Below are 26,874 nucleotides of genomic sequence, written 5' to 3'. Positions count from 1 at the left end.
TGTTTCTTGCTGTGTGGAGCTGGAGGCGTCGGACCGGTCCTGCAGGTTTGAGCGGGACGGGGCAGGTGAGGCAGCGGGGGGAGAAGGGCGGGGAGCCGCCGCAGCTCTTTACAAGCAGGAAGAAGAGGAAAACATGGTGCGGTGACAAAGCTCCCGCACACCGACGACAGTTAGGATTCATCTTTTTTTATATCAAGGGCATCGGGTAAGTGCAGACCAACACATAAATAACCGTGTGTGTGTTTGTGTGTGTTTTGCTTTGAGTATGTTTTTTTTGTTTGTTTTTTTATGAAGTGTTTAAAAACACCAAGAGCAGGATCAGTGTTTCACCTGGGAAGTCGCCCAGGTGGAAAAACTCACCTCTCCTCTGAGAGGAAATGTGAGCTGTTGTGTGTAGTTTTCTTCTTCTTTTTTTTTTATTCTAGTGAAATCATGTTTAAACCGCTCCAGGGGATGAATGGTTCAGAACAGCCTGCTTACACATTTTTGTGGCAGTTGTAGTTTCATCCTCCTCATTTCAGGGCTCTGGCTCTGTTCTCCAAGTCAAAAAGTCCCAAAGGCCTTTCAGGTTAGACAGACAAATCCTATAAGATCCCTTACAAGGTCTAAAATCCCATGACTTTCTTTCACGTTTAAACAAATGTCTCTGCAAAGTCAGAGTTGATGGTTACAGATATTTTAGAGGGAATTACAGAAGACAGTAGAAAATAAAGACTTAACTGACTATTTCTAGTTTGGAAAGGTCTGTTATAATTTGTTCAGCCCATTCAGATCAGCGAGGGTGACCTAAATATTAAATACTATAATAAATATTAGAAACAGACAACAGCAACAAATGATCATCAAGTAGAACTAACACCTCATAAAACTGACTTTATTTTAGAACTAGGTGTACCTTTAAAATACCATGTGCATATACATGAAGGAATGCACAAAAACTAGTGATGTAGGTCTACAGTAATGAAACAACTAGTGACCGATGACCGCCCCCTCCCACGGTTGCAGCATGGCTAAATCTTTCCATTACATAATCAAGTGTCATACCATGATGACTAAGGGAAAAATATCATATGTTTAAAAATAATAGAGAAGCATCAGCATCTATGTTTTTGTGTTATTTGGAAATGGAGAGCATCACTGTTTTGGTTTGATTGTTGCCTTAATGATTTCAGGAAAACCATCGCTCAGTTTGTCCCTGAACATCTGTGGGATGGGTGGATGGATGAAGGCTGTGTCTCGAGCCTTAGAGGAGAAATGGAGGAAAATATTTTTAATGAGAAGAAAAAATAGACTCTCCAATGTCTGAAATTTTATTTATAAAAAAAAAAAAATTCATTGAAAATCAGCTGTTTCGAGCCAGTGGTTCCTCAGTTCCCCAAAAGTGCTTATACTGCACATAATCATGTTTGGTTTTTTTGTTTTTTTCCAGAACTTTCTCTGTTGTTTTATTCTTATGAATTAGTGGATACTGAAAGTAATATAGAAAAAATATTATGTCTTGGGTTGAACTGGTCAACAAACATATTGACACCTGGTTTGCCAGTAGAAATAGCTCTGTTTCAAAGTGTGTCACATAAGCACCAATGGTGACATCTGTAGCCTAAAGTGTCCGTGGTGCAGGATCTGCTTGATTATTGATGAACAAATCATACTCATGAAACAGTTTAAAAAGTCAACCTTTTTCCTCCAATCTAAAAAATGTTTTTCTCCATGTCTCCTGCTCTGTTTGTGGATTATTAATCAAATCTATTTTATGAATTCAGTCTCCATTAAAAACTTAACACTCAAGCCAAATCTACAGCATTTATTAGTTTTCCATTTTCCATCTGTCTCTTCAGTGTCCAAACTAACATTATTTTAACAAAATGCGGCTTTTGTGTTGTGCTGCTGTCCTCCTGCTTAAAGCTTTTAAAACAATTTATAGTTTATATGATTTAATGTGAAGATGTGAGTGTTTCAAGAAGTGGATTGTAACTGACATGAATCAGACCTGACCTTAGCTTCCTGCTTCCTGACCCTTACCGCCGCCTCTCGGTGTGCAGGAGGTAAATCTTTTGGTGATTTTGGTGCAGTATCACTTCACCTTTGTTACAACATGAAAATGTGACATGTGTTCTACCAACCTTCAGACAAGACGAGTTTGCGTCCTTTGATTAGGGAAATCGTTGCTTCCTTATGGAAATGGTTGGCCTTGAAAGCAGTGGTGGAGAATTTGAATTGTGACTTGAGAGTCAAATGGACTGAAGGTGAAGCTGAGGTGCAGGCGTCATGGCAGCTGTTTTAAATCTTCTGAATATTTCCTGGATGACATTTGTTTGTCTGTTTGGGAATGGCGCTTTCTGTCTGCTGTGTGAGTTTGTGTTGTCCTTCACTGGTTGATTTGCTTTCTTAAAAGTGTTTTACATCATCTCTCTACTTTGTTTAGTTTCATTTGTTTCTGAAAGGATCTCAGTTTTTTTTTTTATTCAGCTCAGAGCAGATCTGTAGAAACATCCACACCCAGACTTTTCTGTGCCAAGGGTCAACAAAAAATAGTTTCAAATAATTCAATTATTGCTTGTGGAGTTTGCTCATATATGAATATTTGTATGTATATATTTAAAACTTAGCAGCCTTTCAGATAGCTAGTGCATTACCATGCTCCACCAGCAACTGAGGTGCTGTGGTAGCCTGTTTTATTTACCATCTGCTATTTGATGTGCAGGCCTAGCTAGCAAGTGATGAGATCCATCAATCCTTAAAACGTTAGCTAACTCTATCCCAGATAGCAAAATTCAACTTCTTGCACAGCATATGACAGGGTCCTGCCCCATATACCTGCAGATCTGGGCAGAGTCAGGCTGTTATCCTCCAGTATTGGCTGTTTCTGTGTGTGTGCCGGAGTTGGTCCAAGTGGCGTCTCACAGTCACGCTCAGATCCGGGCTGAGGAAACAGATGTATACCCAGCCAGAAGAAAACAAGCACCCACTTTTTTTTTTTTTTTTTTTAGGTGTGTTTATCCTAAAATAGTCTTTGTAGCAAAACTGATCTACACGTAAGAGCCAATTAAAAATATTCTCCTCACAGTGACTCAGCATCACAAGCTAATACTTGTACATATGTATCCTTGTGTATGTTGCTCACAATGAAACCAAATCCCCAGAACCTCCCACCATACAAACCCATTCATTTATCCATTCATGATGATGCAATGACTGTATTTTTTATTTGTAGTGATCCATAGCATCACCAGAGGTCCATAAACTCCACAGGACACCTTTAAAACGGCCAAAACCACCTCTGTCAGGAAGTTTTTCACCTGAGGCTTGAGCCCTGTAGGTTTCAGTAATCACTCATATGTGCTGGATATACACATGCAAACTGGGAGTCACACAGAATCTGACTACATAGGGGATGGTGTTTGTGTTTGTGCGTTTGTTGTTGGAGGAAGCCATTTCACGTTGTTCTTATGATTCCTGCTGAGCTGAAGGACTGTGGCTCTAGAGGAGATGTCGCGACACAGTTTTGGTATTCGGTACCAACACCATTGAAATACCATTGATACCAACATTGGTACCACAGCAAAAACCAGGAAACTACAGAGGTGGCTGCACACACAGTGTCCTTATACACGTGCACATGTGCGTGCATGTGTGCATATGTGTCCATATATGCATCCAGTCAGTGTGCAAACAGTGGTGTAAACGGGCTAACAAGGTGACAGACCCATGACAGTAACACATTCATTTCAAGTCACTGTTATATTTGAACAGACTGAACAGTGATGACTGTAGCTGCTCATGTTGTGAGCTCCCAACTCACGTTATGACCTGTAGCCGCGTTAGCCTAAACAAGCTAATGTTAGCCTAAACAAGCTAATGTTGGCCTAAACAAGCTAATGTTGGCCTAAACAAGTGAATGTTGGCCTAAACAAGCTAATGTTAGCCTAAACAAGCTAATGTTGGCCTAAACAAGTGAATGTTGGCCTAAACAAGCTAATGTTAGCCTAAACAAGCTAATGTTAGCCTAAACAAGCTAATGTTAGCCTAAACAAGCTAATGTTGGCCTAAACAAGCTAATGTTGGCCTAAACAAGTGAATGTTGGCCTAAACAAGTGAATGTTAGCACAAACAAGCTAACATTAGGCTTTGTGAACGTTGAGTGTAGAGTGTTGCTACAGCGAATGTCACCTGTTGAAATTCACAAACAATAACAGTAACATTTCAGGACATGAACACCGAGACAACACGTTGTTGGTATAAAGTGAACAAATGAAGCTCCCTCACCCTGAACTCTGCACAGATCTGATCTGTCTCTGAGCTGCTTAGATCAGTTTGAGCTGTTTCCTCAAACGCTGTTTACGTACTGGCTTCTGGTCGTCTGTAACTTGTCCCTGGTGATGTGCGTCAAACACATCATATCTCTATACACCAGTCGCCGCAGACCTGTTGCTGCATCTGCACTTGCTGCTGTCATTCAACGTGTTATTGTTTACTGCGCCCACTTTCTTCTTCTTCTTCTTCTTCTTCTTCTTCTTCTTCTTCTTCTTCTTCTTTTAGTCTAATGTCAGCCTAGAACACTTGCAGTGTTGTTGTACTGCTCTTGTCAGTCCCAGAAGAATCACATCTCTAGTACCTACAACATCTGTGGTGCCTTAACGGTTCTGTAGAAAAACAAGCGTCACACAAGTATCGGTTCTACTCTAAAGCAGCTTCATCATCCATGAGCCGGTAACTCTGGTGGTGTTAGTGTCCTGCTCAGGCGCTCTGGCAGTGTGGGATCACATGTTGTGGTCGCAGCAGGTGTCTCTGTCTGTCTGGCTGTGGATTCATTGTCTGGCCTCCAGCTGTGAGCAGAATACAGGAGAATCTCATTGAAGACCCGACTCATTAACCTTCATTAAGACACACACACACACACGCAAGCACAAACACACACACAGACATGTGCTTATATTGCATGATATAAAGCAGAAGCCATTCTGAAACCGTTATTTAATTTTTTTTAATAAAAAAATTCTTTTTTATAAATTCTTTATTCTTTTTTCTCTTCTTCTTTATTATTATTCAGGCAACTACTAATACACCTGATTATGTGACAGGCAACAGGACACATGTTCGTGTCACTCTGCCATGTGACTAAAATTAAATCGTATAGATTAATTTAATTGCTAGATCTCACCGAGAGTTCATCATCATGCATTCAGACTGGATGATCGTAGCCAACACAGGGAATGAATAAGGATGCTGATGTACTGCTCAGCTCTGCAGGACACAGGTTGACACAGGTTGACACAGATTGAGCCTTTAAGGCTGAGTTAGCAACAGATTCCCCTCAGGTGCTGCAGAAACCTGACTCTGTGTTAATCTGACCGGGACGCTCAGTCACTGGCACAAATACTTCACATTCCCTGCAGCCCACACTTCCACCTCATCGGGAACTCATCCTGAAAAATAGCGAATAATTCGAATATCATTCACATTTCATAAACGAACCAGCTCTTTCTGTGGAGGATTTCTTTTCTGCTCTTCATCAGCCGGTGGTGTCAAACAGGTTTATTTAACTTCAGTTCAAAATTCGGCTTCTGCTCATCATAAATCAGTCCTTGTCTTTTTAAAACGTATTCTCTGAAATTTTATATTTTGTGTGTTTTCCTAATAATGGGCTGACAAATTCCTGTAGATGTGGCTTATTTGACAGGAATTGTAAGGAAATCATTCCAGCGTCTGTTTGTGTCTGTGACTGTGCTCTCATAAATCTCATCATACTGAAAACAGTGGTCCACTTCAAAAACACAAAGGATCGTTTTTTCCCCACATTTTTTTTTATTTTCAAACTGGTTGTCTTCTGACTGACGTGACATTAAAGACATTGGTCACACAGCTGTTCTAGAGACGCACAACGTTCATACAACCCTTTTCTTACATGCAGTGGTTCTTCCCAGCACCTGCAAACAATCTATAAAATTGGTGCAGGTTGACTTTAAAATGATACTATATGTTGTAATTAAAGACGACTTCTCCCACCCTGATACAACACACGACTGCGGCAGATAAATATTAAAAGCGTAATCCTCAAGATTTTAGTGAAATATCTCTTTGTTGATACTGTTTATGTTTATCAGTGTTTCTGAAATAGCCAATCAGTGTTTTTACATTTAGTAATATTCTCTCTATTAAGTATTTTTTTTAATAGTCTGCCAGACAGAAGAGATTCATAAGAAATGATGCCGTCATTTGCTCTACATTCCCTTTACTGTACATAAACTAATATGTTGATAGTTTTAATATCTCTAATATGACGTTTTTGTAACTGAACCACTGACATGTACATTATTATACTACTTCTACTACTCCTACTCCTACTACTAATAATAAACTCCACCCTTTTCAGTGCATTTAAACATGACACTGACGGTCTTCAGATCCACACTCTGTCTTCAGTGTTTTGGTCACAGGAGGAGAAACTAAAGTCTCTCCTTGTGTTTTGTTTAGTTCGTCTGAGAAGCCGCCTCCTCTCCTCTGCTGAACCCCCCCCCCCTCAGGTTTCACTGTCGTCGCTCAGGTATGTTCTCCTCTGAGTCCCTCCCCCTCCCTCCCTTCTTCCCTGCTCGTTGTTGTTATAGCTACGCCCTGGGCCAGCCACCAAAACCTGTTCACCTAGATGGAGCAGCAGGGCAGCTGCTGCTGAACCTCTGATTGGTTGTTTTTTGTGGATGGTGTAAGAAATGATATCAGGCAGGAGCGCGGGGGGGGCAGGTGATTCTGATCTTTTTAATGAGGATGTTTTCAGATGCAGTGGATGTCTCAGGCAGTGTCGCACAAATTAGTTTTCACACTGTCTATTTAATTTACTTCAGTACAAGAGATGGTTCATCCGTCTGTTGAGCCGTGCAACACTAACCCTAACCATCATGCCGATAAAAGCACACAGCTGTTTTGCATAAGGATTAAACACAATAAATACATAAAGCTGTATGTTGGTGGCTGAGGCTCATGAGTATTGCTGTATTACTGCAGAGAGTCCCGAGTGTCTGTCGTCAGTTACACTGAGGATATTGTTTTAAGGAAGTTTGAAATGCGAGCCCAGGAACCACTTCCGGATTCAGCAGCTCTTCACGCTTTGCAACACAACTAACAATTTCAGCAAAACAAAATACTGTGGAAAAATACTAAAGAAAATAAAAGTGTTTTGAACGTGATTCACACTTTTCTTTTCATGTGTTTCTCGTGCCCTGCCAACAAGGTACGCTTGATAAACATCTCCTGTTGCTCTTTTCTTCCTTCTTCAAAGTCCGTTGTTAGGCTGCCAGCATCAGAGCACCTTTGTTTGTTTGTTGTTCCCACATGAATCAGATTTCACATTCAACCCCCTGGTCATGAACACAACCCCTTCCTGCAGTAGCTCCATGCCCCCCCAGGCAGTGTTGGGGGTGAGAGTCTATATTTTCTGTTTTCTTGTTATCAGTCTCTGTTAATATGCAGCAATAAGAGAGTGAAGTATAAACTGACTTATGTTCACATTTTCCCTCCAAATTATCACATGAAGGATAATTAATTATCGATTAAGCAGCCAGTTATATTCTCAATGAATCACTTAATTGTTTGGACTTAACATGAGAATACTATAAAAAATCCCCATCACAACATCCTCGAGCAGAAATTGTCCACCCAGCAATCAAAAGCCAGAAATACTCTCAAATAAATATACTCAAAATTATAACGTAAAAGCAAGAAAAGCAACAATTTCTCACTTTAGAGAACCTTCATGTTTTTATTGGGTTAAAGCAGCGGCTCCAGAAACTTTCCTTAATATTGCGACACTTTCTCAGAAAATAATGTCTAGGTCTAGATGTAAAAAATCAGAGATATTTATGGTGTTGAGATCTATGACTTTGTACATTTAGGTTTAGATCCCGATAATAATCTGGATCCAGATAATGATCTGGATCTGGCAGACGTGTGTAGGACTGCTCGGCCCTGGCTGAGGTATGCGCTCCACTAAGTGCCATGCTACTTTTTAATTGCGTGCATACCATCAGTGATGACAGGTTTCAGAAGGACAGTGTGGATGAATGCAGGCATGACGCAGGGCTCCTGTTAAATATTGTGTTGGTGTGGTATGTTGTTTGACTGCATGATGACGACAGTTTAGCTAAAAAAACACTTTGAATTAACGATTATTTCCAAATGAATGAAGAAGTCTGGTATGTAGGCGTTTCCCTCAGACCATATGGGCATTGAAAGTTGACTTTGCTGGTCTTGAAGTTTGGACAGGTTGTTTTTATGTGAAGGGACTAGTGTTTCTAGTGTCCTTTTGTGTGTCCTCTAAACTTCCTTCTGTCTTGGTTACTGGCATCAAGACTTGAACATCAAAACCAAAAACACAAAGGTAGAATGGTAACACTGAGAGAAGTTTTAATATGTATTTAAAATCTCTCCTGTGAGTTTAAATGTGACCGTATTTACTCTCCGCTCCAGGTTTTCTTCTTTCTCTCATTAGTTCCCTCCTCTGAGGACCCACACGGCTCTGTTTCCCTCCCCCTCCTCAGAGTTTTCATGTGCAGACTTGTGTGACCAGCCAGAGCTCGTTCAGTTTCTTTAAATGAGAAGTTTGCATGAAAACTGTGTCGAGCAGCAGCCAATGGTCTGATTTCATCAGTTGCTCTGCTCGCCTTTAGTTTTTGTCTAAAGGAAATGACCTAAATGCTCTGGGAGCTATTATTTGTTTTTATTGATGATTAAAGATTGATCTTAGCATTTGCACCCTTTCTCATTAACTAGTACATGTAGGCTGCCTCTGCACTAAGTGTTCTGTGTATGCAGTGTTTACCTGTTGCAAGTGGTTCAGTTAGGGCTGCATGATGTGTACAATGTCTGCCTTGTGGAAACTGATTTATTACAGTCTGCACAAATTAAATTAAAATGGGATATAAATGATAGCTGGCTCTGTTCGCCACCATGAGACGTGACAGTCCCGGAAACTGACATGAAGAATTAGTGTGTGTGAACCTGTTGCAGTTTATGGGAGTGTTGAGACTCTGGCTATCTTGTAGTGGATTTAGAGACTGCATCTACAAGAAGGCTAAAAAAAGACTCTACAAACTCGTTTGAACTCTGAAGAGACGTTATCTCAAGTGAACAGTGTGTCTATTTCTACTTTACTCAGTGTCTCAGCCAGAGAGCGAGCACTAGCGATCAGCTGTCTGTAGATATCAGTCTGATCAGTCTTGTCAACACAAACAGTGCAGAGTGGAAGTCTGTGCTTGGCTGAAGATCTGTCACTGACAGTCAATGCATAGCTGTGTGGGAGAGCACCTTTGATTCTGAGAAGTGCTTTACGCACTGGACCACTTGGTTTATAAACCAAGTGTTTCTCTGGTATAACCAAAATGTTCCCACACTGCTGACTTGAATGTGTACGAGAAGTCTGCAGTCTCAGGGTTATTATCCATCTTGAGCTAATTAAACTCACCTAACTTTGACCACAGGTGTGATTGGACCAATCATGATCAGACCACAACAGTCATGTGACACATGCTGTTGGAAGACAATAAAATAGGTGTAGTAGATTATTAAAATATTGACAAAATATACAGCTTGCGCGAACATTAAATGGAATAATAATTTTGTGATTTACATGTGTTATAGTGTTAAAGGTGCCATACAGCCGAAAGTAGATGTCCATGTGTTTTTGATAATAAAGCAGGTCTAGGTTCTATATTAATACTGTGAAAGTATCAAAGCCTCAGTCCACAGAGAAATGCACACAGCCTGTAGTGTTTATCTGAAATCTGCTATATTTATATTTGAACATTCAAAATACAGTCAGTCAATCAGAAGCGAGGCTCTTCTGATTAGCCTGTTGTTACCAGAGCTCCAGAGAGAAGCCTGAGAGAGGAGATGTGAAACGACACTGAGATGTTTTTCTGGGTCTTAAAGCCACAAATATATCTTCTTATGGATATCAACACTTTGCATAAAACACAGGAAAAGTGTAAAATATGGGCCCTTTAATTGTAAAATGAAAATTGTTTTGTTACATTAGTGATGTAATGAGCTCAGTAGTAGAATTACAGTGTTAAGCATGTGGACCTGTTTCTCTGTATCACTGTAGGATCCATAATGAAATGCTGCTGTCGCACTTCCAGTGGAAACTTTCCTGCAACTAGAGATTAAAGTTGTGAAATGTTGTTTCACACAAACACACAGCAGGTTGTGAGGAGGAATCATGGGCGTGTCTGAGATATGCACACAGACACACAAAGCACACTGAGGTGTTGATCATTAAAGGCTCTCGGGCTGACCAAAGTGTGAGGCAGGTACTGGAGATGTCGTGGTAAAGATAAATTCAAATGTTAAATCTTTTTGCAGCGTTGAAATGTTGGCAGAAACATTAGACTACCTTCTCTATCTTTATGCTGTCACAACAAGTCGTGTGAAATACGTGTCTGTCAGATTGTATTGTTAACCACCCTGTTGGTACACATGCTATTTTGTTTGCATACCACATAGAGCCATTGATCCAAGCAGCATAACTGGAAATGAGCTGCCTTGTGTGCAGAATCGAGATGGAGTGGGAACGGTGCTTAACCCTCTCGAACCACCTCGGTGGACTTTGGACCTCGTCCCTTGAGTCCTCCGTGTTGAAACAGCATGATGTGGTTTCAGCCAAAAAAAAAAAAAAAAGCAGGATTGTTAGAGGAACTTGATCTTAAATTAAACACATGATGATGCTGAATGTTTCTCACTGAATAATCAAGGTCTACAATACCTTTTTTTAAATTTGTCTTTCTGGCCATACACATGAAGAAGAATGTATCCTCATCTGGTTCAGATTAAAAATAGGAACACAGCATACAGTGTTCAACGACACAATAGACCTGTTTCACCGCAGACATTCTGACTTGTCTTAGATGTAAAAGCACAGGTATTAGATCAGATAAGATAATATAATATAGTCCTTTATTAGTCCTGCAGTAGGAAAATCTGCAGTGTAACAGCAGCAAAGTGGAAAGTACAAAAAAAAAACAGCATATGAAATTTCATACACTAAAAATTTAAGATAGATAAATAATATAGTATAATAATATAGATGTACAGATATATATAAAAAATGTTAAATTAATGTAATGAATATTGCACAGTTGGTGTGTGTTAATTATTGTGTTCATCAGGCAATATGAATCAATATAAAGCTCTATCAATCAAGAAAACTGAAAACTGTACAGTGAAACTCAAAATGGACAGGTAGCGAGAGGGACAACATTCAGTTAATATAAACTCTCTTCCTGTTCAGCTCTGTTTGGTTGGTTCTTCCTGGATCTATTCAGTGGTTTTTAGGTGTGTTTGTTCTTGGAAACAGGACTAATGAACCTTATCAGCTGTGCTAAAGGACTCCTCCACATCATGAAACATTAAGCTGAGGGGAAGTGCCAACCCAAACTTGGCACCCACTAATCAGAGAAGTCAGGCGGATGTCACAGGGATTTCCCATGAGGCAGCGGGTTGGTTACTTCATTCTTCAGCAGGTAGACAGGATCAGTGATCATCAGACAATAATTTCAACTGTACATATATGTTGAACACCTGCTCTTCTACATACTCCTGGTTTGCATCCTCAGTGCACAGGAAGTGGACAAAATAATGCAGTCAGTTCATAATTATGAACACAACTGTGCTCTCTGTGTCCATACGTCTAACTCAACTAATCAGTGGTTAATGTCTCCATCAGCTTAAGATTGAAGCAGATTGTACTGCCTTCAGTTCCCCAGCACAATTCAGCTTCAATTCTGCATTCAATGAAAGTTTCTATCTTTTCCAACAATAACCAAAGAATATCTAAAATGCCTAAAGTATTCTTTCTTTGTATCACACCAGGTTTTATCTGCCTTCCTTACCCTGGCTAACATTCTAACATAAATCTTTAAAAATAGCTCACAAATAGTGTTAAATTTTTTGGCTCAGTAAATTTTTAAACAGCTTGGCACTGTAGTTTTTAATAAACGTTGCTCAAACATGAGGAAAAAGTCGATAAAACACAATTGCAAATGGTCTGTGTTTCCATTAAGTGATGTCATGCAAATAATACTGTTTTTTCTCCTCATTATATTTCAATTAAACATGATGATAGATTTCCAGCACCTTGCCCTCAGTTAAAGATTGCTGACTGAAGCCTAATACAGCAGGTGCCAAGACCTGAATGCGAAATATTGCTTTGTAGAATAGTCTGAAAAACCACCCTGTGCAAGTTTATAAATTTTTTGCAACATTTGTGATTTTTTTTTTTTTTTCTTTTCTAGATTCACGTGTCTCCATTACTTGTTTTTTAGTTTGTGATTACAAATTGGGCCTTAAGCAGGTTAATGGAAACGCACCTAGTGGGGCTCACTGCTGTGCTTTTAAGTTTTTGCACAATAATGGAGCTCTATGGCTCAGAGGAATTTATCAGGCTTTGAACACAAACACAAAACTCAGTAGGATACATTCATTGATGGTTTTGGATTTATCGTTCTCATAATGTGTCTGTCATAGACTTATTCTATAAATACATTTCTAAAAGGTTTAAGGTTAAAAATGACTAATGACTAATTCATAAAAACTCAGTCAGCTGTTGGTGGTTTATCCAGATCTTCCAGTCGTACTTCACGCCCAGAATCAAACCTCTGGAAAAACCTGAACAAACATTTACCTGGTGATGATGTTTCAGCATCACAGATGTCTCAGTATCAACTCGGTTTCTCTTAGCTCTGTAATCTGGAACAGATCATTGGGTTTCCTGTTCACACTGACACGATTGGTGTCGTGTTACAGTTTAAAAACAGAGTAAAGCTCATGTTAACACACTAAACAATAATGAGTCCTGAGCTGAAGGTGATCAGGAGGGTGTGGCCACATTTCCGAGTCATCAGAGGCATCATATTACATCAGGAAGTCTGTCAAATCAGACGGTGATCTGCAGCTCTTTATTCTTATATCTGTTTACTGAGTATTGATGGCATATACAATAGATCAAGGTGGATCTTCATTTTCTGCAGAGGCGGTCTTGAGTGCTTTGGCAGGTGTTTATGTGTGTGGACAAATTTTGTGCAAGATACAGTGATATAACTTTACAAGTGTGTGGTTGAGATCAGAATGAAGGCCGTGTTCAAATATGGGTGTGATCTGACCCATCAATATTGAGACTCATATAATTATGTAGCAATATCTGCATTATTATTTTATTATAATGCTCATTGCTCAGACTCATGAGTCAGAATGTCAACATGTTGTTTGGCGTCGCAGCTCGTGTGATTCCATCACAGGATGGTCTCTAGTTTTCCTCTCTGGTTTTAAATGCTGTACAACATCACATTACATTACATAACACTAACTTCTTGCAGGCCTGAGTGTACCTGATTCATCAGCTGTAGGCAGACATGCAAATTATTATTATTGTCTCCAATAAATTAGCTGCTAGTAAATGATCGTCCTTCTTTCCTGATTGATTTGTATTCTTACTCTCTCCTATTATTATAATATGAGTATTGAGGTTAGTTTCTCTATTCGTTTGGTCTTCCCACAGAAAATTGACGGTACTGTTGGTTTCTGAATGGACTCTGTCAGTACTGGACTTTGGAAATCATACAGTCCTCACTGTGCTGTAATGGAACTATGTGTTACAGTGTGTTGCCAGACCACTTCGAAAGGCAAACGTGTTCCCACCTATTCCAAATATCTCTACTAAAAAGCAAGACAAAAAATAAGCCATAGAAGTTACAGGCTCCTTGTGACTACAACCCACAGCCTCCCTGATCTCTCTCGAAGAACAGCTTTTCTTTTGTGTCTTTGTTGTTTTGAGTTATTGATTGCACAAGTGCAGATAACACAGCAGACTTTAAGACAGACTCTGCTTGAGACATGCCCCCAATGACAATGCTAACATGCTTATAGTATGCATGTATAATGTTTAGCATAATCACCATCTCAGTTTAGCGTGTCATTATCATTAATATTATTTTAATATGAATTCCATTTATTGACTAGCTGAAACTCTTTGTCTTTTTGTCTTTTGCAAAGATACCTGAGCTGCTAAGATGAGTCGGGAGCGCGTAGACTCCCAGGGGTCCATGAGGCCTGACGATGAAGTCATGCCATACAGTGATGACGAGACGGATGATGAATTGGCAGTGAGCTCTGAAGGAGAGGCAGAGGCACTGCCAGCAGCCCCACATCCTCCGGTAGAAGCTAAACCAAGCGGTGAGTCACTAAAAAAAAAATATTTTGAATTAATTTTACTTACTCCAGTATAGATGCGCTCTAGCATTAGTATTTAGCTTAGCTTAGCGCAAAGGCTGGAGGCAAGGGGAAACTACCAGCTTAGAGACAAATATATATTCCAACTGCAAAAGCTGTCTGATTTACAAAGGGAATTCAGTAATAAACAGATTCAGTAATAAACTGCAGTACAATGTTAGGGAAATGATTTTTTAAGTATAACTTTTTTCTTCTTCAGAGATGGGCTGGAAGGTGAAAGCCAACGATCGACCTTACCACCACCTGCCGGAGTTTCAGAAAAAAACCTTCCTGTGCTTCAAGAAGAGCATATACTCTGTAAGTTCAACTGTTTACATAACACTGCTATTTAATGAACTCGTCTGAAAGCGTCTTTATCCTCTCTCCGTGTTGGTCCAGCCAAACCCTGAGCATGTAAACATGGCTAACACACCCTGCGCAAAGAGTAGGACAAGTATGTGTTCTGCATGTTTTGCCCATTGGCAGTTCATCATGCTGACTATTTCTGTTTTTTTTTTAAAACATCATAATTCTTTCTAGACAGCCTTTGGTTTCAGTTCATTTCTAAAACAATCAACCTGCAGGGCACTGAAACTTCCTGCAGAGATAATCTGATAACTGGGTAACGCAGTGGCATTTAAAGCAACCTGAAGTGTGGAGGAGCGCTACACTGTCATACTGATAAATATTATATCCTGCAGTACAAACACAAGTTAATATTTGAAAGTCTGACCCTCAACTATTGGATGACAGAATTTCTAACAAGCATTTTGTTGATTTGATCAAATATCTGCTCTGTTGTTCACTGTGATTAACAAGATTGTTTGCGTGGGCAGAGGAAAGTGATTTGGAAAATGCAGCAGTCGTTTTTGATGTGAATGAGCTAAAGCAGACAATCTGTGTGGTTCTGCAAAATTTGAGCCCAAAAACCACCCTGAAACCGTTCACTTGTCAGGCTAATGCAAAGCCTCGGTTACTTCTGGGGCTGAAGCCAGCTCACACTTGCAGAATGCAGATATGACACGATGATGTCATGAATATGCTAATTAGCGTATTGCGTCACCAAGAATGCTTTAGCTACTTTCCATTGAAGATAGTTGGCAACACTGATGATAGTCTCACTGTAAAACATATGAATGGTACAGCTAACTGGTTAGCAATAAAAGCACTGTGTTTAGTTTTTAACAACTTTTCTAGTATTTAATTCTGATAGCAAATAAATGTAAATATACCAAAACAAATGGTTCTAAATGGTTAAGAGAAGTGTTGAATTTATTGTTAATTGAACAAACATAATCTAGTGTAGAGATGTCTTTTAAGGATTTTAGCCAAGTCAATATTTAACAAACTTTCATTTAACAAAGTAGAAAATGTGACGTATAAAAAAGTGGCATATAACTCCAACAAGGAAGTGTGCTGTGTTGATTTAGTAGTTTTCCTCCTGTGTGCTCCAGCCCGCTGCCACCTTTCTGTTTCTGCTGAGTCACTGCCGACTCCATCGGGGCTCCCTGAGCTGCTGAAAAAGGTTATGTTTAGAGATGAACACTAACTGTTTGTTGTGTTAAATGCTGCTTAATTTTGAATGAGAATGTGAAAGGTGAGGTGAAGAGGAAGCATGTGAATGAATGACAACTAGGTGTTGTACTTGATTCATGATTTCATGCTTATAGGAGCAACATTAGGTCACTGCTTTTCCTTGGTTTTTTCACTCAGCTCATTTGTGAGGTTAATCTACCCTACATCTGGAAAAAGTACTTTTTCTATAATTAAACCAGCTGACTGCTCAAATGCTTAAACTCGCTGGTGTTACTCAGCCGCTGAACACAGGAGTGGTTTTTTTGTTCCTGAGGCTTTGTGTCGTCTTCGCGGGGGCTGAAACCTGATCATCCTGCTGAGCTGACCTGTGTCCCACTAATACACCCATTAGACACAAAGAGAGGGAGTGGGACTGAAGCCAGAACATGGTTCTGACAATTCAAACATTAATGTTCTGTACATTAAAGTCACTGAGTAATAGTAAGTGAGAGAAAGTAAAAAAGGTGGTAAATGTCTTTGCAGATACATTCATGTCTGACCTGTCTGCACCACAGATGGTTATCTGTAATAAAATGACGTCTCCACAAACTGGGCCACTGCCTGCACACTCGCCCAGGATCAGTGATTGCTAAGTTGGAAGCCAATTATTCTTGATAGTCCTTTGGCTGTAGAGCAGACATATCAGGAAAGCAATACCATAAACTCTAACCTCTGTCCTCATACTTCTGTTTGCTTTTTGTCAGGGGCTTTTCTTCCTGGATCATTTTAGGCCTCTTAGTCCCAGTGAGGGGAAATGTCACTGCTAGGGCTGCACGGTTGATAGAAATATTATTGAAATCGCAATATGGCCCAGTGTAATATCCAATTCGCAGAAGCTGCAAGTTTTTTTGTTTATCATTGGTTATTGTTTATCATGTTTATAATTTTTATATTTTTCTTTCAGTGAAAACTGTTTCATATTGCAATATATGCCAAAATAATTGCATGATTTTTATTTTTATTTTTTGTGTATGGTTCAGTCCTAGTTAGTGCTAGAGCACAGTGAGGAGAGAGTCAGCACAGTTGACAGTATCCTGTGAAATCAATTTTTTAGACCTGGAGTGAGTAGGTCTACAGCGTCTTGCTCAGGGACACTGTGGCAGGGAAGAGAAAACCAGACCGTACTGGTCACATTTCAGATCTTCTGCTGAAACACAGCACAGATAAATGAACTAATGTTTGACTCTTCCTGAATACAAGTCAGACTGAATACAAGCCATGGATTATTTTAAACTTTTTCATCTTTAAAAACTCTCCTGTCTGTACATTTTCCAATTATTGAAATGAAAATGGCGCTAACAATCACTGACCAAACCTTCACCGCAATCTCTCAGTAGCATAGCAGAGAGACGAACTTAAACAAGAATGGTCAAAATCATAGCAACAGATGTCAAGACATCCTGACTTTCAGACATTAGCATGTGTCCAGGGTCAAAAACTCCAGATCCTACATTTCCCATAATACAACTCAACTCAACAACTTTTTGTCAGAGAACCTCCATGCCCAGTGAGCCACCTATGTTGTGACACCTCCAGTTTGTAATGCAGGCTTTCAGCTTTAAAATTTTGCTCTCCAAAGCCCGAGCAGAAATCACCCTGATGACACTGTTATGACATCATCAGGGTTATTTTCGAGAGACCCCCCCCTTAGATGATGTTATTATTTAACTGTTTTCATGGGACGAGTAGCATGAGGATGAGTGGCACTTTCTGCGGTTTAACGGAACAGAATGATAACCGGCTTTGTGTGTCCGCTGTGTGTTTCTCCTCTGCAGGGAAATGCCATCAAGACTTACAAGTACAACGTCCTCACCTTCCTCCCCCTGAACCTGTACGAGCAGCTTAAGAGAGCTGCCAACCTCTACTTCCTGGCCCTGCTCATTTTACAGGTGCGTCTGGAAAAAGAAATCCCAAAAACCTGTCAACCGATCTGCATTTGCTTAGAAAAACCAACCATCACACGTTTGTGTTTTTCTGTCAGGTTATCCCGGACATTTCCACTCTGCCCTGGTACACCACGCTGATTCCTTTGGTTGTGGTGCTGGGAATTACTGCCATTAAAGACCTGGTGGACGATCTGGTAAGACTTCTCCTTCTGACACACACCCATACAAATCAATAGAACTATGATAAAACACTGGTATACGTTTATTGACTACTATTCAAGCTACAGTACATTGTCATCTGATTATGTATTACGTTACTATTTGATGTACCTGGTCCTCTTTTTTTTAAATTTTTGTTTTCCAGGCACGACACAGGATGGACAAGGAGATCAACAACAGGAAGTGTGAGGTCCTGTTAGATGGCAGGTAAGATTTTATAAATCAAGATCTTTAATCTTTAAATCCTGATGCTTTCATTTTACGAGAAAAAGGCCAGTTTCCAGTTCCTCTAGTCCTTCATGACGACAAAAAAACTGATCCGTATTCTCTGCTTCAGGTTTCAAGAGTCAAAGTGGATGAACATTCAGGTCGGAGATGTTGTTCGTCTGAAGAAAAACGACTTTATTCCGGTATGATTTCATTTTTGTTGGACTGTGTGTCTGTGCCCCTCTTTACATTGACTCATATTCATTTTCTGGATATCCATTCCAACCTCAACCATAGCTAGTATTTGACTAACCCTGACCCTAATCCTAATCTTACCATCAACCTCAACCTAAACCTAACCTTACCTGAACCTTAAAACACGTCTTGACCTTAAAATTTAATGATTTACATTAAGGGGACTTGCTTTTTTGTCACCGTAAGGTAGATGAAGGATGCAGTTGAAAATTATTTTTTGCTTAGGAAGGTTCTTAACTGAGTGAAAGGACCCTGAAGTATTGAAGTTGCAGCCATTATAGGAACTGGTCGAATTCTTTAAATACTGAGGAAATAAACCTCAATGCTTCCTATCTTTGGAAAAGGAAGGAAAGGAGATTAAGTCAGTTCAAAAACAAACAAAAAATAGATTGTGAGCCACTTGCAGGGACATAAGGGACAGCTCCTGTAAATAATCATAAAAAGGGATTAAAATTGGATTAAAACTCAATAATTGTGCATCTGTTGGCTGAAAGAGATCAATTATGAACTTTAGAAATTTTAAACTTATTTGTATTGTGAATATTTGACAAGCCAGATGTAACATTATCCAAAATCATGATGTCCTTTGGTTCAGCTGATTGGCAGCCATTTTTTTCTATGATTGGAGACAGGGATGGTGATTTAGATATGAGGTGGTGTGCTAGTTCAGTGGTGCAAAAACAGCAGGACAGAAACACACCAGATATGTGGTCATATTGAGCATTAAACGTGGCAGAATGCTTGATAAATTTCACTGAATTAATATGCATATATTTTTTTATTGTCTTCAGGCCGACATCCTGCTGTTATCCAGCTCCAACCCAAACAGCCTGTGTTATGTAGAAACAGCTGAACTCGACGGGTAAGACTCTCCACCTTTCCACCACTTAAAGAAAAAAAAAAATTCAAGCTTTCAATTCCTTAAGTGCTGCTAAAAGTAAACCAAAGCTGTACCCATTTCTAGCTAATTGTATCATATTGTTAATTGTTTTTTAAATTATTTTTTGTATGATATCAGTTGTTTTGTCTGTTTGTTTAGTGTTGTTGTTCTCTCTTCTTAGACTGTACATCTCTATCAATGCGTTTCAAAATATATTTTTTAACTTTCATATCTGTAGTGTAGTTTGGTTTTAAAGTTATGAAAACTCTCTATTTTAGTTACGCTTTACATTTAAAAGCTCAACTAGAAGCAAGAGTTGAAAATTAGCAAGATGCTATAAACTCTCACATCAGTTTTAAGCTTTGTGTGGGAACTATATTAAATTGCATTGTCCCTATTAAATAAATAAATAAACTAAAAAGAAAACTATTCAAATTGAGCAATGCACAATATTTTTGCACAATAAGCGACTAGAGCTCTGTGCTCCATGAAGTTTTAGTTGGATCTGTCTTTTTCTGAAGTATTCAGTCAACAAATTGCTCCCAGATAAGAGAGTTAAACAGCCTGTGCTAAACTCAACCATGTGACCAGTTATGTATGTTCTGCGGTTAGGTGAGAAACACCTTTAAGTAAAACAAACAGGAGTCTCTAATGGAGCCTGTAGCAGCATGGATATGGATTTCACCTTTATTTGTTTTTTTAACTTAGTGAATTATGAATTAATTAATTTTGATCAAATCTAATTCTGTCCAGACAGGAGGCCTCTAGTTGTCAAGTTAACCAGATCAACATCCACATAAAAATGAATCCATCTCTGTTTAACGCCGCAGGAGTTGGATTTCAGTCCTTTATGTGTTTGTTTTTCTTTCAGAGAGACGAACCTGAAGTTTAAGATGGGACTGAGAGTGACTGATGAGAGGCTGCAGGAGGAGCGAAAGCTGGCCGAGTTTGATGGTAAATGCTTCAAATCGAGCACAAGCCAAGTTTATTTTCATGAACTTAAATTGCTTTTAATTAGTCAGAATGAGGCTCAACCATAAATAAGAAACACATTTTTCATTTTGAAATTAAAGCTATTTGTAATTTTGCTATTGCAACTTGGCCAATGTTAGAATTAACAGCTCTTTACCTACCAAGAGCTTCAACCTCATTGTGTTTAAAAGACAAGTGGTTATTACACGTCCTCAGCAGCTGCTTCTTCAGGACAGCTCTTCAGACTGGAGGCTACATCTGGGGCTAGCTGGTTAGCATGCTAACTTCAGTAGAAGAAAAGAAGTGATAGAAATAGAAACAGAACAAAAGTTAACACTGGTGTTGCTTTCCACCTCTGGAGACAGTGAGTGAGTAAAGGAATGAAATTTGATGCTGAAGTCACAATGACTAGTAGTAGCTAGTAAGTAAACATGCTATTGCTAAGTAAGTAAAGATGCTAATGTTAGCTATGTAGCAACAGAAAAACTTACATATAGCTCCTTTAACAAATATATTTTTTCATTTACACCTGCATGAGAAAGAAAAAACAAGTTTTTTATGTCAGTGCCAGTGAATAAATAATAATTACACGCTCGTTCTGATAACGGCAGCAGTAGCAGATAAGAATTAAGATAAAGAGAGTTTGTATTTGCATTGTTTAATGTGTGTTATGTGTGTTATGCAAGCGATTCTCAGGAATATTTGTGTTTTTTTTTCTTCATGTTTCATTTCTAAATTTGTTTTTACTAAAAAAATGTTTTTCTTTTTTTTTTTTTTTAAGATTTATTTTTGTAAGTATATGTGATCATTCTCGGTATAAATGTGTTGAAAATAAATAATTCACAATAAATTCACAGTTAATTTTAAGTTTACCCTGTGTAAGAATTGATGAAGCTACTTAGGGACAGCACTTATAATTTTGACCTCTTCCTGTCTCTCTCACAGCTCTGATTGAGTGCGAGGAGCCAAACAATCGATTGGATAAGTTCATAGGGACAATGCTGTGGGACAGGAAGCGCTACCCTCTGGACCTGGACAACATGCTGCTCCGAGGCTGCAAGATCAGAAACACGGAGTATTGTCACGGCCTGGTCATCTACGCAGGTGTGAACGCTGCTACATCACTGCTTTGACCAGAGAGTTCCCTGTGGGGAAAAAATCCAGCTGTGTCACTGAGAGTAAACTGAAGATGTGGATACTGCTGGTCTTTAGAAGAAATAGCTGTTGAAAATTAGTTAGATGTTATTTTTTTGTGTGATTGCATATGGATGAGATGATTTGACCTAATGCAAGAAAAATCCATATTCTGGCTGAAATAAACCACAGTTGTGGAATTAGTTGTTCACAGTCCTGATTAACAAATTATTGTTTCAATAAAATTTCAATCAAAGATTGTCAAAGATTGTCTGGTTCCAGCTTCTACAATGAGAGCACTTGCTGCTTTTCTCCGTTTACATCGTTGTAAACTGAATATTTCTGAGTATTGGTTTGTTGGTTGGACAAAACAGGACAAGTGAGGACGACTTCATCTTGTACTTTGGGGAAATTCAGCCGGCTGTAGCCGACATTAACTTCCCTCTGGCATTAGATGAAATTTGACCATAAATAATTTGTAATATTAGAGATGAGTGAAAATGAATCATGACTGATGGATAACTTTCAAAATGTTTTACTTGTTGAAGGCGCCGATACTAAAATCATGAGGAATGGTGGGAAGACGAGGTTCAAACGAACCAAAATTGACGAGCTGATGAACTACATGGTTTACACAGTGAGTTTAAATCCAGACAGACTGGACGCACATTACTGTCTGTATTTCACCATCAGTTTTGTGTCATTAAGCTCCTTTTATCATTATCAGCATCATGTAAAAGTCTCTTTATTTGAGGTGGTGTATTTAAGATTTTGTCATTTATTCATTATCTTTTATTATTGGGTATTTTTAATAGTTGCTCTGTGTGTCTCCCTCCCCTACCCATAGATCTTCGCACTGCTGATCTTTGGGTCGGCAGGTCTGGCCATCGGTCACTCTTTCTGGTATGAGGAAATCGGCTCTAAGGCCTGGTATTTGTTCGATGGCAAAAACCAGGACGCCTCTCACAGAGGTTTCCTGAGCTTCTGGGGATACATCATCGTCCTCAACACCATGGTGCCCATTTCACTATACGTCAGGTCAGTTAACCCTTCCCCACATACTCATGTCCACATATTCAGCCTTTTGAGAGATAATAGGGTGTTCAGCGTTATACAGGAGGGTTACTGTTTTTTCTACAGAAAGACAAGAGTGAAATTGGCTTGTTACAGTTCTCAGGAAGCAGATGCAGTTTATGTTGCACTTTTATCTGTCATTGAAAATTTCTTTTGATTTGTTTTTTTTCTTAGGGATGAATCTGTCTAAACCCTTTTGTAATTAACTACATGTATTTTTTTGTGTCCGATTGATGATCTCATCAATTATTGTAATAAATGGATTTTAATGACATTTAAAGTACATTAGTCTGAAATATCTACTGATCTTTGAGATCAGTGAAATTCTGAGGGAAAGCTGTCGTTAACATGTCTTAGTAATTTAATGTCGCTGTCTTTTTGCAGTTTGGAAAACACAACATCTGTGAGGGTTTTAATGGTGCAGCTGTTTTGTTTTTTCTACCTATAAATGTTTTTCTTTAACTTCAACGAACCTGCTCAAATCCAGTAGTACTGGTTTTCTTTACATCTCCTGTTTGTCTGCTTTGTGTTCAGTGTGGAGGTGATTCGTCTGGGCCAGAGTAAGTTCATCAACTGGGACCTGCAGATGTATTTCTCAGAGAAAGACACTCCAGCTAAGGTACATTATTACTGTTTTAATAATGATTTCCTGTGGCAACTTCTCACCCCCAGCGAAGAAATACCAGACAAAAGTAATAATAACTCTTCAGGGACCAGTATCATGTTCAATTTTCATGAAACTTTATTTGTTGAAGGTTTTACGAAGGTTTGTGCATCACTTCAAAATGAAAAGACATTTATCAGAGTTTAAAAAGTCTTTAGGAAATTTGGAAGAACTGCACTTAGACAAGAGAGATTGAAAGCTTATATTCACGTATTTTTTACTGCACAAAGCTTCATAGCTTAGTGATAAACTATAAACTTGTCACAGCTAAAAACTTTAGAGAGCAAAAACCTTTTCCTCCCTTTTTCCAACAAAATAATCTAAACTCAAAGTCCTTTTACAAGCTTTTTCTGGAACTTTCAGCCATGTCTCATGATCTTCATCACTGAATGGTGTTGTATTATACAGCTGCTTGTTATCACGTGACCAGTGTTTCATACTGTGATTGTGTAATGATAAGTGAATAAACTCTATTCACCGATAAAGGCCATGAGACGCTGATGAGATTTTTGGAAAAAGCCAGTAAGTGGACCTTGAGTTGCTATTTAGTCAAATGACTTCTGAAGTATGATTTTTTTTTTTTCCTTTGCAGTGAATCTAGGACTTAAATTCTTTCCCTGTGCATCATTTTGAAGACACCTCTCATTAAATCTATCCTTTAGGCTCGGACCACCACCCTGAACGAGCAGCTTGGGCAGATCGAGTACATCTTCTCCGACAAGACGGGAACTCTGACTCAGAACATCATGCAGTTCAAGAAGTGCACCATTGCTGGACGCAGCTATGGTACCAACCCGTGTCATTTCACTCTGACATAAATAATCTGATTTACTACCTTTTCACCTTTTAATGGTGTTGTTGCTCCAAAATAAGTGTTAACAGAGATGAGAGGGAGAGAACTGAGACTCTGGCAACATAAGTTTTTTTTCTTTGCTGTATTGAATTAAATTACTAATTGAACCTGTGAAATATGAAGACAGATCTGAAAGTGAGAGAGTGACACCTGCTGCCCTTTCATTGCAATCGCAGCTGTTTTGTTGCTTCTGAAAACATCAATAATGTACATGAATATTCATGATTTTTACGTGAAGTTGATGTTATACACATAGATTCAGTTGATGCAGGAAGTAGAAGGTTTGTGCCGACTCTGTCTGTGCAGGCCAGCAGCACTGTGTTATCAGAAAGATGAAGACTGAGCCTTTAATGATGCCTTTGGGGAAACTGGTTCACTGTTGCGGGAAGAAGTGGAGTTTAGATAAGAGCAAAACAAACAGACTGTTGAGTAACAGCAACAAAAGATACTGTACAAAGATTTGTAGAGAGTGCAAGTGTTGTCACACAGTTACAACATGTTTTACAGGAAAGAAAAGATAACTGAAAGCAAACGCAATAAAAGCAAGAAATGAAATAAGATTAAAAGACGATAGAAAATAAAAATAAAATAAAAGGAAATGTGAAAGAAAAGTGAAGTTGTTACCCCAGAAGAAACATTTAAATATTCACAAAATCTTTTTTTTAAAGAAATAATATATTATATATATTAACAAATGTTTTAATAGAAGTTACAAGATATCTGACAGATATCAGTGTACTGCAACAAACCCAGTGATCAGACCTGGGAATGGACAGCAGAACCAGAGGGTGTCAACGCATTATGTCATGTTTCAGATCAAAGCCATTCAATACCTTGAAAGTCAGTAACATTTCAAATTAAAGTGAATCTAACACGCTGAAAAAATAAAAGCACGTTTGACTTTGTGTAAAGGAGCAAAAGACAAAAATGAACTAATCTGAAGAAATTTTCTTGAATTGGGGAGAAAAGAAGATCAGACAATGTTCTTGAACTGATCGTCAAAAGCTGCATCTGCATCAAAATTACACAAAGAAGTCTGCTCAACACTGCCAAGTGAATTATGTGTTTCCTTTTCCACCACTCTGCGTGTGTGTTCATTAAACTCTGCTGTGTCCTCTACTTAGGTTGCCCGACCACTGCTGAAGGGGTGGCACTGGACAGAGGACGGGTAAAATATCAAATACATTCACTTCAGAAGATGATTGAGATGTGAAAAGAATCAGTCTGTAGGAGAAAATACTGAGAGAAACGATGAATCCTAATCTGTTCTTAATTAACAAAATTTCAGTGTTTCACAAATACTGAAATTTCCTGGTATAATGAATTTTGGACATATACACTGTATATGTAGAGTGCAGGTTTTTTATTTATGGTTTATAACTTTATTTAAACAGAAAAATGCCACTCTTAGATTATCCATTAGACCGACATTCCTGAACACACATAAACCAGTTAAATACTTAACTCAGGAATAATTACTTCTCACTTAATTTCTGCAATAGTTTTTAAAAATGCTTTCCTGTTTCCTGGCAGCCGGTGGACTGGAGCTGGAACCGCTACGCTGACAGGAAGTTCCCGTTCATGGATCACTCCCTGGTCGCCTTGGTCCGGTCCAGGAAGGACAAAGATGCTTCAGAGTTCTTCAAACTGCTCTCCCTCTGCCACACGGTCATGGTGGAGCAGAAAGATGGTAAACCCACAATCATTACTGGAAGGTGGAGGAATAAGGAGATAAGGAGATAAGTAAGCTGCAGCCCCCATGGCTGACTGTGATAGGCTGCAGTACCTGGAGGGGCGTGGTCCTTAAAGCTGCCTTAAACAATATTTCTCATACTGTCATTGAATCAAAAGTCTCCATGATGAAGCACTGAAAAAGAAAACAACAGGTTTTGAGTTGGACATTACATCCTTCCCTTACAACACATTACATCCCTCAGATGATCTGGTGTACCAGGCAGCGTCACCTGATGAGGGCGCCCTGGTGACGGCGGCCAGGAACTTCGGCTACGTGTTCCTGTCTCGTACCCAGGACACCATCACTATCAGGGAGATGGACCAGGAGACGACGTACGAAATGTTGGCGCTGCTCGACTTCAACTCCGACCGCAAGCGCATGTCTATCGTCTGTAAGAGCGCACACACACACACACACACACACACACACACACACACACACACACATGCACATACACACACACACATACATATATACACTTCTCCAGTTTGGCTGTGCACTTGCCTTGCCACTCAGTAAATTTGCATGAAAACTGGATAAACATACAACAATTTAAGTATCAAGTTGCACACACTGCAGCACATTCAGCATCCTGCAACCTAAAATACTCTTTAGGGCATCAAATGTAAATTAATGCACTGCTGAAAATAGTCCCAAACAAATGCACTGTGTCCTCTTGTTTGAGAGATATTTGTTAAAAACTAGTGACCAGTTCTTTCTTAAGAAAAAAATATTTTTGATTTATTATATTATAAATACCATAGTGACTTTACTTGCAACTTCATTCTTCTATAGTAGATATACTGTGATGACACCAACCAGTCACATAGGTTCAAACAAGCAGACACATGAGAAATGTCTTGTTTAAAACTTGGACTTCACTTGTTGGTCTTGATGTGGGACTTTACAGAAAAAACTTAAGACTTGTCTGTCATTTGCAAAACTAAGGTTTTGTCCCTCCTCTTCTCCTCTAATCTTCCTTCTGTGTCTTTCAGTGAAGTTTCCTGATGGGCGTATTCGTCTCTACTGTAAAGGAGCAGACACGGTCATCTATGAGCGACTGTCCCCCAACTCCAGACACAAGGACACTACCCAGACTGCTCTGGATGTGAGTGCACATGGCTTTATTCTGTATTTCACTGCTGTATACGGTCATGGAGCAGCAGA

At 39.1% G+C, this 26,874-nt stretch overlaps 1 protein-coding gene across 2 annotated transcripts in view; it reads left to right on the top strand.

Moving 5' to 3' along the window:
• The first annotated feature begins 64 nt into the window (after positions 1 to 64).
• atp8b1 (ATPase phospholipid transporting 8B1) overlaps positions 65 to 26,874 on the top strand; it is a 37,548-nt gene continuing 10,738 nt past the window's right edge. The window contains exons 1-19 of one of the 2 annotated variants that reach the window (XM_071465567.1): positions 71 to 205; positions 6,475 to 6,544; positions 14,038 to 14,217; positions 14,474 to 14,571; positions 17,604 to 17,717; positions 17,810 to 17,908; positions 18,079 to 18,140; positions 18,271 to 18,343; positions 19,187 to 19,257; positions 20,147 to 20,229; positions 21,193 to 21,351; positions 21,930 to 22,018; positions 22,229 to 22,419; positions 22,990 to 23,074; positions 23,782 to 23,905; positions 25,097 to 25,140; positions 25,506 to 25,662; positions 25,910 to 26,098; positions 26,703 to 26,815. In XM_071465567.1, the coding sequence (XP_071321668.1) occupies positions 14,055 to 14,217; positions 14,474 to 14,571; positions 17,604 to 17,717; positions 17,810 to 17,908; positions 18,079 to 18,140; positions 18,271 to 18,343; positions 19,187 to 19,257; positions 20,147 to 20,229; positions 21,193 to 21,351; positions 21,930 to 22,018; positions 22,229 to 22,419; positions 22,990 to 23,074; positions 23,782 to 23,905; positions 25,097 to 25,140; positions 25,506 to 25,662; positions 25,910 to 26,098; positions 26,703 to 26,815 (1,914 nt within the window). In that variant the 5' untranslated portion in view covers positions 71 to 205; positions 6,475 to 6,544; positions 14,038 to 14,054. Of the gene's footprint in view, positions 206 to 6,474; positions 6,545 to 14,037; positions 14,218 to 14,473; positions 14,572 to 17,603; positions 17,718 to 17,809; positions 17,909 to 18,078; positions 18,141 to 18,270; positions 18,344 to 19,186; positions 19,258 to 20,146; positions 20,230 to 21,192; positions 21,352 to 21,929; positions 22,019 to 22,228; positions 22,420 to 22,989; positions 23,075 to 23,781; positions 23,906 to 25,096; positions 25,141 to 25,505; positions 25,663 to 25,909; positions 26,099 to 26,702; positions 26,816 to 26,874 lie in introns of both variants that reach the window. The other variant, XM_071465566.1, reaches the window with a different exon arrangement.

Source organism: Trachinotus anak, unplaced genomic scaffold (assembly GCF_046630095.1).
Source record: "Trachinotus anak isolate AG129_WGS33_773 ecotype Australia unplaced genomic scaffold, CSIRO_AGI_Tana_v1 ptg000028l, whole genome shotgun sequence".
NCBI classification, from domain to species: Eukaryota; Metazoa; Chordata; class Actinopteri; order Carangiformes; family Carangidae; genus Trachinotus; species Trachinotus anak.
This window is presented reverse-complemented; position numbering and strand designations above follow the sequence as displayed.